Source organism: Antedon mediterranea, chromosome 5 (assembly GCF_964355755.1).
Source record: "Antedon mediterranea chromosome 5, ecAntMedi1.1, whole genome shotgun sequence".
Taxonomy (NCBI): Eukaryota; Metazoa; Echinodermata; class Crinoidea; order Comatulida; family Antedonidae; genus Antedon; species Antedon mediterranea.
Genome location: NC_092674.1, coordinates 21,157,681 through 21,177,076, shown reverse-complemented (window position 1 = coordinate 21,177,076; position 19,396 = coordinate 21,157,681). Strand labels below are relative to the sequence as shown.

At 32.8% G+C, this 19,396-nt stretch overlaps 2 protein-coding genes across 2 annotated transcripts; both read left to right on the top strand.

Annotated features, from left to right (window-relative positions):
* The first annotated feature begins 1,301 nt into the window (after positions 1-1,301).
* On the top strand, positions 1,302-5,945 carry LOC140049797 (carbohydrate sulfotransferase 11-like). Its single transcript, XM_072094745.1, has 4 exons — positions 1,302-1,401; positions 1,719-1,759; positions 2,159-2,260; positions 5,042-5,945. Exons 1-4 carry the CDS (start codon positions 1,302-1,304, stop codon positions 5,921-5,923), a joined length of 1,125 nt encoding a protein of 374 aa, XP_071950846.1. The 3' UTR covers positions 5,924-5,945.
* A 2,661-nt stretch (positions 5,946-8,606) lies between these two features.
* Positions 8,607-17,536, top strand: LOC140048763 (protein fuzzy homolog). The gene is made up of 10 exons (XM_072093544.1): positions 8,607-8,804; positions 10,819-10,937; positions 11,463-11,547; positions 11,923-11,991; positions 12,782-12,886; positions 13,250-13,447; positions 14,330-14,532; positions 15,398-15,576; positions 15,863-16,004; positions 16,688-17,536. The coding sequence occupies exons 1-10, from the start codon at positions 8,709-8,711 to the stop codon at positions 16,758-16,760; spliced, it is 1,269 nt and encodes a 422-aa protein (XP_071949645.1). The 5' UTR covers positions 8,607-8,708; the 3' UTR covers positions 16,761-17,536.
* The last annotated feature ends 1,860 nt before the right edge of the window (positions 17,537-19,396 follow it).

Below are 19,396 nucleotides of genomic sequence, written 5' to 3'. Positions count from 1 at the left end.
AAAATTGTCGGATTTTAAAATTGGACCAGAGACATTGTCTCAGATTGGACATACGGTAATAATGACAATCCAATCAATAGTTTAACTGATCAGATTTTACAAAGGCTTCGAATACACCGTGATGGACTTTTGCTCCCGGCTGCTGTAATAATACTTTTTACAGTGAAAATGCACAGAACAAGAGGAGTACGGTACTGTACTCAGACGTACACAGGTAAATCATGTTGCAACATTTATTTTGTTCTTTTTATGTTATAGGCCTAATAGTTATGACACCGGTATAATAAAATCACTACTACTAGAATTATAAGCCGGTCAACTGGCCTAATGCACAAAGTCGGCCTTTATCTATTTTGGACGTTTCTATCAACTAAACATTATCTTCTATTAGGATGTATTTGTATTTAGGCCTACTTGTTATATACGACTTTTACGATTGCCTATTTGGAACACTTCATACCAGTATTGCGAATGATGACAATGCCAATTAAGAAAGATTTGTTAAAAGAGATCTGCATTATTTGTGGCATTTCTGTAGGCCTATCCTATGAATATGCACTTGAGTTGTCAGCTCCATCGCTAGCTAACAGAAGAATTAAACTTTTTCTGTAATGTGGGTAGGCCTATACATTACAGTAGAAGGAAATGTAAGGACGTAAGTTGAACGAACTGATAGTCGTTCAATTCGCTTGCGTTGTGGTTTACCAAGTGGTAACCAAGATTTAGTTCGTCAAATTAATAATGATAATTCGACGAAATTTGAATAGGTACTACAAACTGTATATCAATTTACATTTTTTTTAGAAACTTTTTGAACTTTTTATTTTTTAAAATAAATGAGTTGTAATTGCAAAATGCTACTTTTCAACCTTTTGGCTGCCGTTGTATATGATTGCTTTTTTTATGAATGAATAAAAATTTCTGAAATATAATATTATATTATACGCATGTTTAGTTACACTTATTTCAATCAATTATTAAAGACTTTTGCTCCCAATTAAAATTATTCTTTAATTTACATTTTCTCATGTAAAGAGTGCATTTTTAATATTGTTATAATTATTATTATTTTCATAATAATTTGTTTAGTTTAGTTTTAACTTTTCCTGTATTAACGAATTCTATGGTTGTTTTGAACCTCTTTTCCTGTCAATCATTAGTATTTCAGTTATCTAGACTACGTCAACGTTCATAGCCAAACTATCCATTTTCCTGTAAAATTGTCTGACCTCAACGCAGCAAAACGCCACTCACCGAATTTAAAACTGAACAGTTTTCAACTCCACAAACGTTGATGAAAGATGGCCAACACTTCGTATCTAACTACTGTATTTATTGCTGTCATTGTAATCGGATTCGGATTTAGCTTTGGTTTATATAAGTGGACTTCTGATTATACATGTAAGAAAAAAAAGTTAAGACACATATTTATGAAGTGCAACATGAACGAGAGATTACAACAAGCGACAGAATTATATCATGTTGTTTCAACAATTCGACTATTTAGTATTTTCTAAGGTTGCTTATTAGCTTAAAGATCTGTGCCCTGCACAGATCTTAAAATATGCATCCTTTATGTACTAGGTTGTAGTAGTTGTATGTGGAAAATAAATTGAATTGGAAAAGGCAGAGACGATCGAAGCAAGAAAAACAGAATATTATTGATTTTGATAGATTACAAAAAGCTAATGTCTGTATCATTTATTTATTATTCACAGGGGTGATTACTTTCAAGAAAACAGACGGAACAACCACTCAGGTATGTTTGGTAAAATATGGAAACATTATATATCGATGTGCCGTTATATGATAATGTTAAGTTAAGATCGATCGTTGGCATACAATAAACCTAAACTAATAAAACCATAAACTAATGATAACGTACCGTAATTTTAATGTATGAATTTACAAGTTTTTTTTAAATTTCAATTCTTCTGCATCATTTTGCAATTATTAAAGGCCTATACAATTTCTTTTTCCTTCTTTTTTTGACGTTTACGAATTTCCACCTATTATTTTTGTTATGAAGGAATGTAGAGAGAAAAAAACCCGTATATATAACAAGTTATATTATAGTTCAAAAGGAGGAAAAATTATTTCTAATTAAATTGTTCGTTTGGCATCTTGTGAGACGTGTTACGTTTTTTTTTTGCCGTAGATTGTCTTGCAATCATCAAATTTGAGTGTAAATGGCATGACTAAATATGAAACGTTGTTGAAGCATCATGGAGAAATATCAAAGTGGACAAACAGAAACAAGGTACGATAACCGTAAGGCCTAGCCATTTTAAAACATATTTATTACTACTATTATACATTTTTAGTCGCGTGGACGCGACTCTATAGTTCACTATGTCGGTCGGTCTGTCGGTCGATCGGTCGGCCGGTCTGTCGGTCTGTCTGTCGGTCTGTCTGTCGGTCCGGTATCACTATGCATTTAGCACGCGACTTATGGCTGTTGGCCTTGTTTAATGTGGATTATCTTGAGATCGACCTAACTTAATCGTTATTGTTAAGGTTGCCACTGCAGTGCTAGTGACGTGTTTGTTAATAATGGCGTCCCGTCTTTTGTGGAGTATCTAAGAAAATCTGTCTTTTCATTATATTATTACAGAGAATGTCTGCTAGCAAACTGAAATTATAGAATATATTATGATATCATCATTTGAATCATGCAGGCTCCATTACAATGATGATGGAGATCCTGAGATGACCTTATCAGTTGTCTCTGGGTGTGTGGGGTTGGGTGTGTGTGTGCCTTTTTATTTAAACCTTTTGTTCTAATGTGATGCAATTGTTTTTGAAAATTACTATGGACGTACGTGTCCGATGGAATGAATGAATGAAAACTTCTTATTTTGATAGAATGGTAGATATATGCCTTTTCACTAGAGCTCCTGTGAATTCTGTTCCGACGAGCTCTCATATGGGAGCGTTAAGTACTGGAGAACTAGGTGTAAATGGTTCCTTTGCTTGTCCTTTTTCTTATTATCTTATGCTATTATAATAATGCATCATTTTTGTGTGTAAAGCGCTTAGAAACATTGTATTAGGCGCTAATTATAGATGACCATTATTATTATTATTATACTTGCTATTTACGTGTATATGCCATGCCTAAATTTGGAACACTGTTCAAGCATCGTGGTAGGCATAATTAATATTGATATAGCAAGATTGTTATGTGAATTATGTAGGCCTAAACAAACTCTTCATTTTTCCTTTCCGTAGCTAACCCATTCATATATACAATTATCATTGTGATTACATTATTGTGAGAAGGTTAAAAAGAATGTTTGTTTGTTGTTACTCAATAATTTCTCGATTAACCGACTAACCAAAGATAATGACTTGGACTTGAATGACCAATCCAAATTTATAATAATAGTGTTTACCTGTTGGTTTTATAGTTAACGACGCCGTAGGCCAGTGTACTGTAGACCTATTTAAATATATAACTATAATGCAAAACACACGGTGACATGACCTCGTTTATATTCTCTCCACGTCGTCCCAAAACGAAAACTACTAGTATTAAATTATAGAAGCAATTTCTTGTATTTATTGGCTATAATAAAGACATTGTGCACTTTCCCGACAAATTAATTATTGTGTTTTAACTGAAAACACATGTCGATTTGAAAAGAACATATTGATTTCTAACAATAATTTTATACTACTATTTTCCTTCAACATATGGAAAATATATATAAATACAAGGTGGTTTCAAAGTGATATTTAATCGTTCTTTTGTTCGGACACTCAACTTGTTGATTGAGTAATTTAGGTTAATTGCCCACGTTAAAATATTAATAATCATATTCTTGTTATACGTCATCATGACCTTTCAATGAAAGTAAATTGTTTAAAAAAGGTACACAGTTGAAATTTAAAAACCAAAATTATAATTGTATTATAATATTATGGCAGAACAAAACAAGTAATCATGTTTTTATACTCTTAAATTGTAGCCTGAATAGTATTTACGGACAATGATGATCGACGATAATAAATAATCATTTTCCTTCGACAAACGATATTAGAAACAGTTTTTATCAGAATAATAATTACTGTCTTTGATGAAAATAATATATTCAAAAGATGTGTTGTCGATCGTTATTGTCTTGTTAAGAATATAACGAAATAGGAGAGGATAACAAAGTGATAACAACATATTATTATGTGTAGAATTAAGCTCTGTCTATTTAAAAAAAAACTAGTTTGACAAACAAAGTAAAAAAAATGATAGTGATATGCCCAAATATGGTAGTGATATGACATCATCATGTCCATGGGCACATCACATTTTGTTGTCACATCAAGTTTAATAGTGTAGACAACAGAGCTGTCTATTTAAAAAAAAAAATAGTTTGACAAACAAAGTAAAAAAATGATAGTGATATGCCCAAATATGGTAGTGATATGCCCAAATATGGTAGTGATATGCCCAAATATGGTAGTGATATGACATCATCATGCCCATGGGCACACCACATTTTGTTGTCACATCAAGTTTAATAGTGTAGACAACAGAGCTGTCTATTTAAAAAAAAAACTAGTTTGACAAACAAAGTAAAAAAATGTTAGTGATATGCCCAAATATGGTAGTGATATGCCCAAATATGGTAGTGATATGCCCAAATATGGTAGTGATATGACATCATCATGCCCATGGGCACATCACATTTTGTTGTCACGTCAAGTTTAATAATGTAGATAACAGAGCTTTAGCAAAAATACTGACTTGTATTCAGCATATAATATTAACGAGTGGTGATTTGCAACTAAAAGGAAAATGGTAAAACAAGATTGAAGACAACATAAACGTAAATATGCCTACAGTATGATAGTAGGCCTAAATACACATGATAGACCAACTTGATAGTTTGATCTGCTTTGATAAAATAAAGTTAAATTGAGTTGAAAATCATTATTTAGACACAATGTAACATTTAGGTCAATAAGAATTATATCTATAGACTGAATTAATGAAATATAAACTATTTAAAAAAATCCATAATTCTGATTAATTTTCTTACAGATCATACAAGCCGCACCATCTAATGAAGTCAAATCTAAGATGGCTTCGGATGCATTTATGAAGCGATACTCAGACAGAAGTGAGCAATACACTAGATACATAACAAATATGTGCAACAAATATCGTAATGAGATTCCAAAAATGAAAAAGTATCCTAATATTCTAGTTAATGAAAAACATAAAATTGTTTATTGTCAAACACCTAAAGTAGCAACAGTTAGTTGGTGTAAACTGTTCTTAGTTCTGTCTGGATATAAAAACTATTCCGATGTACTGGAAATGAGTGCTCCAAAGGTGTCTGCTACTTGGAAAAAACATGTATCTCTTCTAAAACAGTTTACTGTCAATGAACAGGAAGAAATAATGCGAAATTACACGAAAGTTATGTTTGTGAGGAATCCTTTTACTCGGTTATTATCAGCTTATAATGATAAACTTGTTGCAAAGAATACAAGTGATTTTAAACACGGTTTACAAAAAGTATTGAATCACGCAATTATAAAGAGAGTAAGACCTGGAAACGTTACTGGAAAACATGATTTGACATTTGGTGAATTCGTTAAAATGTTAGTTTCTAAACATTACTACCGCAATATTCACTGGGAAAGAATGTATTCGATATGTCATCCATGCGATATCAACTATGACGTCATCGGTCGCATGGAGGATATAGAGAATGATTCAAATTACATCCTAAAGCTTGTAGGAACTAACTTAGAGTTCCCAAAATCAACAGGAACACACTTTACAAATAGCTCGAGTCATGAGAGAGTTGTACAAAGTTATGCTGCAATTTCAGATTCAGAATTAGAAGCCTTATATCAGAGATATCTATACGATTTTCTATTGTTTGGTTATGAAAAAGGCCTTCCTAAGGGGTAGGGTCTAACAGTATTCAGTAGAACTGGTCGTTAAGGTGTATCATTTTATCATGAATTTGGCCAGTTTATCTGCACTTTGCATAGGATTAGTTAATTATATTAGAAGGTTTTACCTTATTTAAACACATTTTGATTTATAATGTCGTTCATTTTTTACTAAATAGGGCTAAATTGTGGAACTTTATGCAATGTATGATATTTTCATTTGATACATTTGTTGGTACACTTATCGTCACTGTTTAGAGATTGGCTGTATTTGATAGAGTTTTATGTTAAAATGTGGTCAACTTTTCACCAGTCCAATATAGCTTCTTCACTAACGGGCCTTAGTTTAAACAAAATGTTTATTGACATGTGAATATTGCTAACGTAACATTGTATATTGTAAACTCAGATAGCGTCGTACGACAAGGCCCGACGAAATTGTCTTGGCTCGTCGGTGCTGTCTGAGTTGAATCTTTGAAAATTGAAATTGTGAACTTTCATGTTTAATTTTCAACCGACGAGGCGACTTGGCCTAATGCGGATCCATGCACCATACTGTATTAAAAAAACAAACAAACAAATTCTAACTGTAATCTTTTTTTTCAAAGTCGACCAGCAAGATCGTGTTGCTTCAAATGTTTCTAAAAACTCCAACTTAATTTGGATATGCCTTTAACCTTTATAATAATATTATCTGTTTAAAAAAAAATAAGCATACGGTAAAACGTGTCGATGTACTATAGGGTAAAAAGTGGTACCCGTCACTTATTAAAACTTTATCTATATAAATAAAATATCAATTTTCTACAAAATCATCTAATTAAGATTAGTATACTACAAATGAAATACTCACAGTTCAAATATACTTAGACTTGATGATAGTTAAATATTAGTAATGTTTTAGAAGAATTTAGCGGAGCTGCTACGACTGACCGTTTATTCACATGCCAACATTCTATCAAGATCTTTGTCAGATAACTCCTGTCGTTCCTCCGGGGAAAGCACCATCCTATGGTTCTTGTATATGTGTAACTCGTCGATCGGCTAAGTCGACGTAATCGGACATCAGATCAGTAAAGCCTGGTTTCCATAAAATCGCTACACGACAGAGCATGCGATTCTATGGAAACGCTAGAATTTATCGGGGATCTAGTACGCGAGCGCTAAATATTCTTTGGTACGCGTATACGATTCATCGCCGACGACAAAATCGGCAAAGTTGAACATGTTTGAACTTTGCCGATTTGACTGCGATGAATCGGGGAGCCTTCCCGATTGCGTCGGCGACATCTGCGCGTGTAGCGATTTTAATGGAAACGCTGTAGCGATTTTAATGGAAACCAGGCTTAACCGTTGAATCTCAGAACGGGCACTTGCTAGCAAGTTTCTGATTGTTCCAGCATCACAATCATTTTTTGAATTTACTCGAACTTGTTTAGGCCTAGGCCTAGGTCTTCTAAAAAAAATGAAGATGAATTGTTGTAAGGCCTAAATCAATTTAATTATCAATGCAATTAAAGTATTATATAACAAAAATATTACATAAGTAAATGATCTTACCATTTGGCATATCCATTTATTAATTCTCTTAGATTTCTAGTTAATAATATCAGATGTGGTCAGTTAAAACGATCTTCTTCGTTTTAGCTATTCAATTGAATGTTTATTATTGCCGTTTCCATAGTACAATTTGACCCGCATTCACTAATAAAACGCGCGCGTACCAACACAAATCGGCGGCGGAAACGAAAGTGTGTGCGCGTGTCACAGTGCGTTGTGTGCGATTCGGAAAGTGGGAAAACACCGCCGATGGATGGATGTCTTGCTGAAGTTGCAAAGTTTTTCAATAACGACTTACAGCATGTGGCGAGAATTTGAGGATTCTTATTTACATTAGAGCCGTCTGGACATTAACTTTCAGTCGAGATGACCAGTTTATGCTTTTACCACGGATTGGTTTACCATACATATCGGAGACAGTGAGTGTTATAATTATTCGAGGATCAGCAGATATTGTTTTTTCTTTATGACAGCAATGGCAACAGGGAATATGATAAACACACTGATTCATTCAGAATGAGCAGAGCCGCGTCTGTACAATTTTAAAGGACCACTTTTCCCGATTTATTTTTGCCGGTTGCATTCAGCAACAAATTACTGTTGTTTTAGTTTCTTAAAATGATATTTTCGCAATAATGTTAACAAACATAAAACTATCCTATTAATTTAATGTGAATAGCTTATCAACTTCGACAAAACAATTTTTGTTATAAACAATTGAAAAAAGTTCAATCAGTTCTTTGCTATAATTTATTTATTTAGTTTATATAGTATATGGGGTATCGTGTTTGTTTCAGTGAGTTTAAGAATGGGATTAGTAGTTGGTGGTGTCGAATACATAATTCCAGAACCTCCCCGCATAGTATTGTTTTCAGAAACAAGAAATTGCGAGCGCCAAGGTTCTTTGGAGTCGCTGGCTAATTTTCTAAACAATTACAGTAGACTGTTGTGTCGAAATTGATGTTTTTTTTACGTTGAGGAAAAGTGTATTGTTTGTATTGTATGGAGGTATGATGTTATATTTGAAATTAAAAAATTTTTTTTTGTGATTAGAATGTCTGAGAGTAGTTTGATTTTTTAATTATCTACAGAGGGCGTAGTCCTAATCTGCGCTACCTCTACGCCACCACCACCACCAACCAAACACGGAGAGGACAACACCGTAGGGGGAGGAGAGAGAGGCTGTTTGACGGCCTAGCAAGCCTAACTTCGGAATCTTGCTGTACTTCTATTATACGAAAATGGAAGATTCTCTTCCTAGATCCATATATCTCATGTGCTTAACTACAGCTGGAGGAGTTCCACTATTTACAAGGTCTAAAGGAATAGTCAAGCAAGTAAGAATAAAATAATCCTAGGCTACTAGCCTAGGCTAGGCCTAGGCCTAGGCCTATACTATAATAATTAATTTAGGGCCTAGGCCTAGAGCCTAATAAATAAATAAATAGCCCCCCTGGCCCTAGCTAGGCCGAGCCATATACTAGCCTGGACCCATAGTAGCTAATAATAAGCTCAGAGCCCTATTTTAGGCTCTACTCTAGGCCCTAGTAGTAGTACTGTAGTAGTACTAGGCTAGGCCTAGTTAGGCCTATATAATAGGTAGGTAAAGCATTAAAGTAGGCCTAGCTAGGCCTAGGCCTACTACTGTAATTCCACTTTAACAGCAAGAATGAAAATGAGCTGGTTTCCTAATTATTGACAACACTTAATTCAATACAGTCTACAGTGTATCATTATAAATTACTAGATGGCACGCTCGCTTCGCTCGCGTACCATCTAGGCTAGGTCGTGCCCACAGATGGTTCTCGAATACACAGTATTTTCCAGCGAGAAAAAAATGGAGATTTCAAATGTACGTACTGCAGGACTATAATACATTGTCGTTTACAGAAACGACGTATATTTATGTAGTCAGCTAAAATTAGCACCCTGGGAAGTACTTCCGAGAGAGAAACAAAATGAGTCAAATTTTTTTATTTGGACTCATTTAAACAAACCCAATTTGTGTTTTGTATGTAACATTAAGGGTTGAGGGATGGGGGAAGAAGATAGGTACAAAGAGGAAACATTTTAAAATATATTCTTATCCACTCAGTAACGAAATATTGTTTTTAATGTTTTATAGGCCTATAAATAATATACCACTAAATACAGTAAAACATTTACGATTTAATACTTTGTTAAAACTCTCACTGTCATAGTCGATTGAAATAGTAAAGTACATGTAACGATACACCACTACGTACGTACGTTTATATATTTTTAAATTATTAATTAATACAAACGTTGAGAAGCAACTGTCAGTAATAACGTTTATTTATTTGTATATTATATGTTTATAATCTAACAGTAGGGCCTACCCACACTCACAGTAATAAAGTTTATTTGTATATTTGTTTATATTATATCTAACAGTACCAACACTCACAGTAAGATATTTGCGATTCAAATTGCGATCAAAAGTGCATTGCAATACTATTTATGTTTATTCTCCAAGGGGGCCCATAAATCTAAATCTATACCTCTATGGTTAAACCAAATAATTTGGAATGTTCCATTCATCACAAATCAATACATGTGTAAAAATTGATATTACATGTATCAAAATAGCATTTTTTAAAGAAAATCGGCCTGTCTTCAACATTATGATGCTGTACTCGAACTGTTCAACCGGTTTTCAGCTATTAAATACAATTATCGTAGGAGGAGATAGGAAAATGCGAAGTGTCCTCGTATTATTGTGTGCGGGTATTTTTCAAATTGACATCCATAAGACAGTGTATACCACGATCGGAAAACACCCCTATTTGGGGCAAATCGTTGAACCTAAATTCGTTCCAATCGTCAATAACTAATTATCGAACTCAATTTAATTAGTAGACAGGGTTACATCAGGTGGTTAAAATTAGTACCGAAAGTACGAACCAACTTTATATACCATCGAGTAAACATTCTAGAAATAACGCACGATTTACCGATTTTTGCCCTTTACGTAAATTTATATATAGATAAGGCCTAATTATAAAATATTAAAATACATTTTTGATGCTTTAAATACACTGACTGATTGATATCTTTTTAGAGACTTCCAAATAAATCCTTAAAATGAAAACAGAGTTTATGTATAATTTATTAGGCCTATATGCCTAAATAAACATTCATTTACCATATTACATTAAACAATATAAAATATGAAATAGGCCTATATGTTTACAATATTTTCTTAATTATATTGAATTTGTATGTTGAATAAGGCGAATAAGAGTAAGACTTGTGTTGTGTTGGTAGTCACTTCCTGCAAATGGAATCACCATACAAAGAAGGCTTTTAATTATTTGGTTTCATTTTCAGCTGGCTTTTGCTGAAATTGGCATGTTATATGGCGTACAGATGTTTGCACAGAATCATGATGTTGAGTTACAAAGTACAACCACTGACTCGCGCGTCCTATGGAAAGTTTTCTCGGACAGGTAAGCCATTTAACTAAAGGTACCAGCATCCATACAACAACTTAAAGTACTACTACTAAAGCAAGTCTCGAGGACTGGATTATAATTATAATAGTTGTGAATTTACAACCCTGGCAATAGATGAGGATTAGACTCTTGGAATTGGAAGGCAAGCATGTTAACCACCAAGCTACATATATACTTCATTACACAAAAGAATCATATCTTTAAGCAAAATACAGATTGTCAGTGATTCCACGATGTGATACTAATATGAATACATCTGTAACATTATAATTATTATATCAAGAATGATTATAATAAATTAAACTACTCAACCTTTTTAATATTAGTAGCTAAATTTTAATCTTTACAGGCAATAAAAAAAAGTGTTTTGTGAAGCTTTCTAGTTAACCGTGTTCTACCGAAACTCTTTTTATTAAACGTCACTAACCATAATTAGGATTCACCAAATTCAAATTGTATTTGATGAATCTCCTGACAAGTTATTGCACCAAATTATATAATCATTTTTTATTTTTCCAGTATTACCCTGATTGTTGTTGTGGATGATGATGATAGCGAGGATTGTCATTACTTGAATTTACTACAGAACATCTTCAATGCAATGGTGACTATACACTTTCATTATCATGTACAGACTGTTTCCTGTTTACAATGCAGTGAGTGTATTGGTGAAAACATGGAATGCATGCAAAATGTCGAAAATATGTCTTAGATCAAGACTGAACCTAAAAAACAATATCATTTTAATGGAAGTTTTAGTAACTAAGAATATAGAATAATTATACTGTAGGTAAAATCAATAAGAACAAGAGTTACAACCCCGCCATAAAGAATCCTGATAAAGATCCATCCTGTAGTTTTTACATATCAATAAGAGCAAGAGTTACAACCCCGCCATAAAGAATCATGATAAAGATCCATCCTGTAGTTTTGACATATTGTAGCTGTACGGCCTAACAGTTTTTTTTTTTTTTTTCAGGTGTTTTTTGTTGGTTTGGATAGTTTAGAAAATATAAAGAATGTTGAACGTCTGCGTAAAGACTTAAAGGTAAAATTCTATAAAAATTTCTATAGAAATGGTGAACTGTGATGATGCCAGAGGTCCCATAAAAAAAAATTAAATATTAGGATTCATAAAATTTTTACAAACAATAAAGGGAAATTATATTAAAAAAACATATACTTTGGTATGCTGTAGAGTATAGTGAGTGACTGGTTAAGACAGTGGAACTGTAAAACTTAAACCAAAGGCTCACTCCATGGTTCTGGTGGAAGAACAAGTTTTCTTAGATAAGGACTATAGACAGTAGGTACACAAAAATGCTTGTGTGCACTTTAAAGTATTGCCTTGGTGTACTATTTACCACAGCCACTGGCACACAGGCTTGAGAAAGATGGGCTCCATCAGGTATATATGTCCAGGACATTCTATGCATTGCGAAGCAGCCCTACGACCGCTAGGGACTAGTTGTACTGGTAGTACAGTAGTATAGTATTTCATGACAGTGGTTGCTTTCATTTATTCATTTCCTATGTCAGCCACAGAGCAGTTTACTTTATCAAGTACTGAACTTTGATTTAATGGCAGGTTGTAATTAATTGCATCTGACTGTCAATACTCTACATTTCCCCAGTATCATAGAAAAATTTGGTAAGCATCTTACATTAATATGAGATGCTGTATTTCATACTGGGCAAATATTGTCGTATGTGGATCACTGGGAATCTGGTATTGTTATAGAAGTTGTGTAATGGGCCCACTCAATTGTCTTACTGAAGAATTCACCCAGTAATGAAGAAATAAATAAATAAAATTGATTCTCTGTCAAACTTTTTAGTGTTGTTATGCGGTTGTTGATTCACTTTTGAATGACTGTGAATTCCTTGGTGGTCTTACAAACTCTGTTGATGTTAGCCTCTTTCCAGACAGTAATTTACTTCAGGTAAGTATTTATATTGTTGACATCTTGTATTATAAACAAATATTAATTTTATACAAATTTATTGAAATATCAAATTTAATACACAGTAAAAAATTATGAATTTAAATTTTTACAAATTTTCAAACATCATGACAGAAAATGTATGTAATTTTATTCATAGTGAAGTTATTTTTTTAAAGTATTTTAACAAATAAAAGAAAAAATATTTAAAAATGTGCTTATAACTTGTATATTAATTGTAAATTACCTCAATTTTATGAATATTTTTAATGATGAAAGACCTCTGTCGAACGACAGTAATTATATTTATTATAATAGAGTTTCCCTTCATGTAATATAAGACACATTTTATTCACTATTTAGGATCCGTTGGAAGTGTTTGTGAATTCAGCAGGCAGTACACATGGCTGTGTTCACTCAAATGGGTTACTTGTATGTGCAACTAATAAATGGTGGACCCTCACTGGATTTGAACTTAACCTTTTGGCTACATTTATAAGAACTCTTCCTGAGAACACGGCGTCGGATGTGCCAATTTATCTTCCAGATGCAAGTCCTAAGGTACTTCCATACGGTGCAATAGAACCCTATTAAGGGGACACCTTTAGGACCCAACAAAGTGTCTCCTCACTACTGTAGGAGTCTTCTCTTTATATGTGTATATATAGTTGTTGGCCATATTGTTAAAATAATAATAAGCCCCTCATTTGTTTTATATGAAAGTGTCAAAATAAATGGGTGGACCCCTAAAATAGAGGTTATACAGTTTTATTCAAGTACATCAGGAAAGAGTGAGATTGCAGTACACACCAATGTTTGTGTTTGAAAAAAGATTGCTAAGGAGTGCTTAGGTAAAAAAACTGGGCTTTTTATCAAAGTTCTTTTTATCTAATGGAATGCACGATTTAAGAAAGAAATAGGACAAAAAATTGACTTCAAACAAATGTGAGATGATTTGTTTTTGTTAAGCATAAACCTGACGCTCTTGTTAAATTCAGGATTTAGGAAAATATATAAATAATATAATATATAAATGGAATTTATATTGTACACAAAAAATACTTATGGTAATAATAAGATAACATTTTTTCTTATATACTGTAGCGCTTATTCTCACAATGCTTCTATAAGTGCTTCACCTTATTACCCCGGATATTTTTTCAATCACATGGAAAAATTCTCCTATAATGCAGCTAGTAATCAGCGCAATTTTGTGTCTTGATCTAACCGGGTTACCCATTGTATACACCTGGGTGGAGAGAGGCCATTGTAAGTAAAGTGTCTTCCCTAAGGATACAAGCAGTGCAGTGAAAATTGGATTCAAACTCGCGATCAGTAATCCAACGTCGACCACAATGCCCTATATACTAATATATATATATACTAATGTTATTAATTAGATTACTTTGCTTTTTTTCTTATTATGTGTATTTTTTCTTATAGATTCCACACCGTTTATTAAGTATACATCTTCTTAGTGGATTGGTCGTGAGTGTACTATGCGGGCCATCGCCGTCATTAGATGCGGTCAAATCACAGTTAGTAGAGGCATGTTGGTTGCCTCACATGGAGCCAATGAGAGCATGTTTAAATATGGGAACAAAGAGTATTTCGTCAAGTTTTGCAATAGAACAAGGTGTTATAGGGTAAGAATAATACATGTGGTATGCATGTTTTTGTTGCATAATTTTAACTGAAATACTGCAGGGCTAGTGAAATACTGCAGGGCTTGTGGAATACTGCAGGGCTAGTGAAATACTGCAGGGATAGTGAAATACTGCAGGGCTAGTGAAGTTAGGTTTGCAGTAAACAAAGGGTTTCCAAAAAGGAATAAGTTTTGATTGATATGCTTAAAAAAAAATCATGAAAGTCCTTAAAATTAAGGGCACAAAGACATTTTGGCCTAGCTATACAATTGGCCATTTTGCATGTTTCGGGCATGTTAGCCCATCATCAGGTGAAGAGAATTGTAACAAAGGATAACATAGTAGTCACAAAATTACATAATAAAATAAATCAGCCAATCAAAGATGTTAACATACACAAGACATAGTTATGAAAACACACCTCCAAAAGCTATGGAGTACAAGCACTACTGCACATGTAGGGCCAAAAAGGAAACTACTGAAGAAGAGATACTTATTTACTGGCTAGTTAGGATTGGCCAAAAAAATTGTCATGAGCTATGCCAATTTACTAGAAAGAACACGGTTTTCATTTGAACACTATGAACCCCAGGCTGTGGGCTTGACATTTGAACACTATGAATCCAACCCCAGTATGTGGGCTTGACATTTGAACACTATGAACCCCAGGCCGTGGGCTTGACATTTGAACACTATTAACCCCAGGCTGTGGGCTTGACATTTGAACACTATGAACCCCAGGCTGTGGGCTTGACATTTGAACACTATGAACCCCAGGCTGTGGGCTTGACATTTGAACACTATGAACCCCAGGCTGTGGGCTTGACATTTTATCATTACATTATATTTTTTTTATATTTTCCAGCTTTTTATTTATCAACTACGTTCAGAAGAAATGCTTATCAACGGTCCAGTTTCCACCAACAGCAGCAATTCCAGCAAGTAAATTACCTAGTTATGAACGACGACTTGAACTGTTGTCATGTTTTTATAGAAATACTGTTGGTACAATATTTCCACTAGTAAAACAAGATGTTGAACAAGGTATGACATTGCTTTGTTTTGGGTAATTTTTAAATAATAAATGGTTATCAAATACAGTAGCTTATGGAGACACTTTTGGGACACTAATAAAAAAAAAAAAAATTGTCCCCTTAATAGTAGTTTTCGTGGATAAAAACATGTACATATCTATACCAAAATGAACAATAATTTTAATTATTAAAATTAATTAATTGAAAAGAATTGATAATTTAGTAGGTCAAATGTTAAAAGTCAGAGTTCACTATAAAAAGCATTGGCATGGCATTGGTAATATTATTTATTGCAGACTCAGAAGTCAGCATACCTTTCACACACACGCCTAAAGAAACATATATATGTGGACCGGACTACAAAGCATATGCTATTGATGATAAGCCATATCAGCTATTTGTTTTGTTTGCATCTAATGTACCACAGTACGCAATTAGGTGAGTGGAAAGATTGTTTACTTACAGTACAGTACTTACATTCAGCACACATAACAACAAAGGGTCACACAGACGAATCAGCGCCGTTTGTTGCCAGCTATACGACATGAAGGGACCCTTAAAGATATATTGTCCCCCTAAAAAAATATTTTTTTTTAATTTTTTTGTTGAATATGTTATTTTAATGTCACATAATAGTTATTCACTCTCACAAAAAATTGGGTCTGAAAAAAATTAATTTACCTGAGAAAAATGTAATTTAAAGCAAAAAATGGTCAAATTGTCTGGAAGACAATGAGTTTTTGGGTAATTAAACTGTTTATTTTGTCTTTTTATAGGTGAAATAATTTGTTTCCCCTGTTTTTTTTCTTATGGAAGTGAACAACTTCATTAAAACTGCAAGGCCTATTCAAAGTCCGATTTTAAAAATCTTTATTTTTCATAATTTTGGGGGACAATACATCTTTAAGCCATTTTTCTACTAGCCGAATTTATTTGTGTGAATCAAAAGTGTTTACTAATTCACATGTGTAATACTATTATCATCAAATATTTGTGACATGGAAAAATTTGCAAACAATCATAACTCAAGAATGCTGTCTTTATTTTTATTTGATAGTCTAGACAAGGCTGCAGTAGAAATGGTTAATGTTGTATTTGTATTTTTAAATTTTTGTTTGTAGGTCTTTAAGTCAGAAGCAGATGAGCAATCTAAAAAAGGAAAAAATGTTTAGCACAGACAAAAAGGGTAGTTGAGAGATAGTAATAATATACAGAAATACTTCAGCTACCAATGCTGCTAGCCTCTCACTCCAGGGTGAGTGCTGCCACCAAACGGTACTCGTTCATCTGTCATCACACTGCTTTGTTTTAATTGGATTGTATTGTTTAATAAGTGTACAATAGAAATCCAAGATTAAAACACTTGCAACTTCTGGAATATTCGCTGAATTCTATATTTTTAAATAAATGTATACATAAACATGTTGAAAAATGTATCGCTTTATGCTGATGAACAACACTGAATTGTATATATAGGAAATGACGTTTCTTTTTTACTTTTATTATATTATGTTGTGTATTATCTTTGTTTTATATAAAAAGGTCTTGCAAAAACAGAATTGTAAACTTCTTAATTATGTACCGAAATTGTATTATAAACGATAACTAAATAAATATGAATGAATTCATTCAATCATTTCATTATTTATTCGGTCTATTTCAGTATACATTAAAAAAGAAACTAAAAATTGGGGAGAACAGGGTCAACCTAAGTGAACTTAATCACTCTAGCTAAGCCTGTTGATCCAACCCCAAAGTCACTTGTTTTTTTTAAATGGGCAGAATATCAACTTTTCCAAATATTATATGCATCCCAGATTATGATATAGTAACCAGTTATGTCAAAAAATAAAAGGGTTGAAATTCCTTTATGGAAGTTATATAAAAAAAAATGGCATATTACCTCAATAAATATTATTTTTGTTTGGCATGCAAAGATGCACATGTGTTCTGCTCATGTTACCTCAATATAATATTTGGAAAAGTCGATATTCTGCTCATTTTTCGAAAACATAATGAGATCTTCGCAAATTTCAGTACTACAGGAATTGTTACGACAAAGGTCATTTTACGATTTAATGTAAGATTGATAACAAATCCTTCTCTCAAATATATCCGAATGTGAATAACTATTGTGTGAAATTAAAATGGCCTATTGATTCAACAACATTATTCAAGGGGACAATAATGAAATAAACAATTTTAGCAGGTGGTGTAATTTTATTAGTATACAAAAATACTCCTTACAATACAGTTAAACAAGATTTTTAAACACTTCTGAAATAACATAACTAGTCATGTATTACTACTGTACAATTATTTGAGTATAGTACTGTACAGTCACTGTTCAGCCATCATTTATTCTATTGTTCAATAGTATGCATTCACAAAATGACCATAAACATTTGATGATTGGTCCTTTATGAATAGGCCTCGTAGATATACCTCATGAATTAAGTTAAAGAATACTTCATAGATAAATCATTTTTCAACTCCCAATATTTTCTTTGACTGATAAACAAACACACCCTCTCTATTATAATCAAATTAATATGCATATTTATCGATTGCAAGTATATCTCAACAATACAAATTACAATGCTGTAAGTATACAATTCAGCAGGATTTCAGGTATATCTAGAAAATGAAATTCCAATGCTGCTACCATAAAATCTAGTGGGATTTCAGAGACATCTCGACAATACAATTCCCAATGCCGCAACCATAAAATCCAGGATTCTAAGAAAATCCTGACAGAATTGTGATGATAAAATCAGTTCCCAAATAAATTAAGAACATCATTACCGATACATTAGCGGATTGCCTATGAACTGATGGATCATGGATGGAGGAATATAGTGTTCTATAAACGAAGGTTTGTATAATAATATAGCGTATATGGTACCATTATACAATACGTTTCAATTAATCCTATCGATTTAAGCAATCTATGCCAGTACTCAAATGATGGACAATTCTTAAATAAATACACATTTATAAATACGAATTTTAAAATCATAAATAATTTTAAATTATTATATTATACATTTTGCAATACTATAATATTCTTTCTCTAAAATGGTTACTTACATTAGAAGTAATAACATTACTGTAAAATGCACATTCAGTGTAAACCTACCCAATCACACACTACATTAACAACAATGGTGCAAACCAATTTCGTTAACTTTCCCACTCGGACATAACGCAAGGACGTAACCGCACCGCAAGTAATTTGACCAATAACGACCAGATGGACCATCCAAAATGTTATAATTGGTCAACCTACGTCGTTGCAGTCGAGTGAAAACCAAGCTTTAAAGATGTAATTTTAATTATTTATTTTATTTGTTATTATTCAAACATTAGGTATGCATCAACTCATACAGTAGAATTTAGTATTAGTATTTAGGTGAAAAAAAGAAATCTATTACTGACGATCATAAACAATAGTTTAAATATATTTTCTCATAAATAAGATATTCATAAATTGACTTATACGATTCATAAACATAGATACATTTATGACCACCTGCCATCTCTATGTGTACACCAGCCCTATTGGATAAATATAGATACATTTATGACCACCATCTCTATGTGTACACCAGCCTCATTGGATAATATTTTCCCAATTTCGCACACCTTTTATTTTTTTTTATATACAAAATACGGAATATTATACATAAACCTGATAAACGTAACCATATATTTCAATAAAAAAAACAAATTACAATAATGTGTTAAAAAAAAGCGGTAGGCCTAATGGAAATCAGTTTTAACCAAAGATACAACATGTTGAAACTTTTTTTTTTAATGAAAACGCATCA

Coding starts and splice junctions, on each gene's coding strand:
- LOC140049797 (XM_072094745.1), top strand. CDS start 1,302: ATGGCCAACACTTCGTATCTAACTACTGTATTTATTGCTGTCATTGTA. Junction 1,402..1,718: donor GTGGACTTCTGATTATACAT/GTAAGAAAAAAA, acceptor TATTATTCACAG/GGGTGATTACTTTCAAGAAA. Junction 1,760..2,158: donor CAGACGGAACAACCACTCAG/GTATGTTTGGTA, acceptor TTTTTGCCGTAG/ATTGTCTTGCAATCATCAAA.
- LOC140048763 (XM_072093544.1), top strand. CDS start 8,709: ATGGAAGATTCTCTTCCTAGATCCATATATCTCATGTGCTTAACTACA. Junction 10,938..11,462: donor TGGAAAGTTTTCTCGGACAG/GTAAGCCATTTA, acceptor TTATTTTTCCAG/TATTACCCTGATTGTTGTTG. Junction 16,005..16,687: donor GTACCACAGTACGCAATTAG/GTGAGTGGAAAG, acceptor TTTTGTTTGTAG/GTCTTTAAGTCAGAAGCAGA.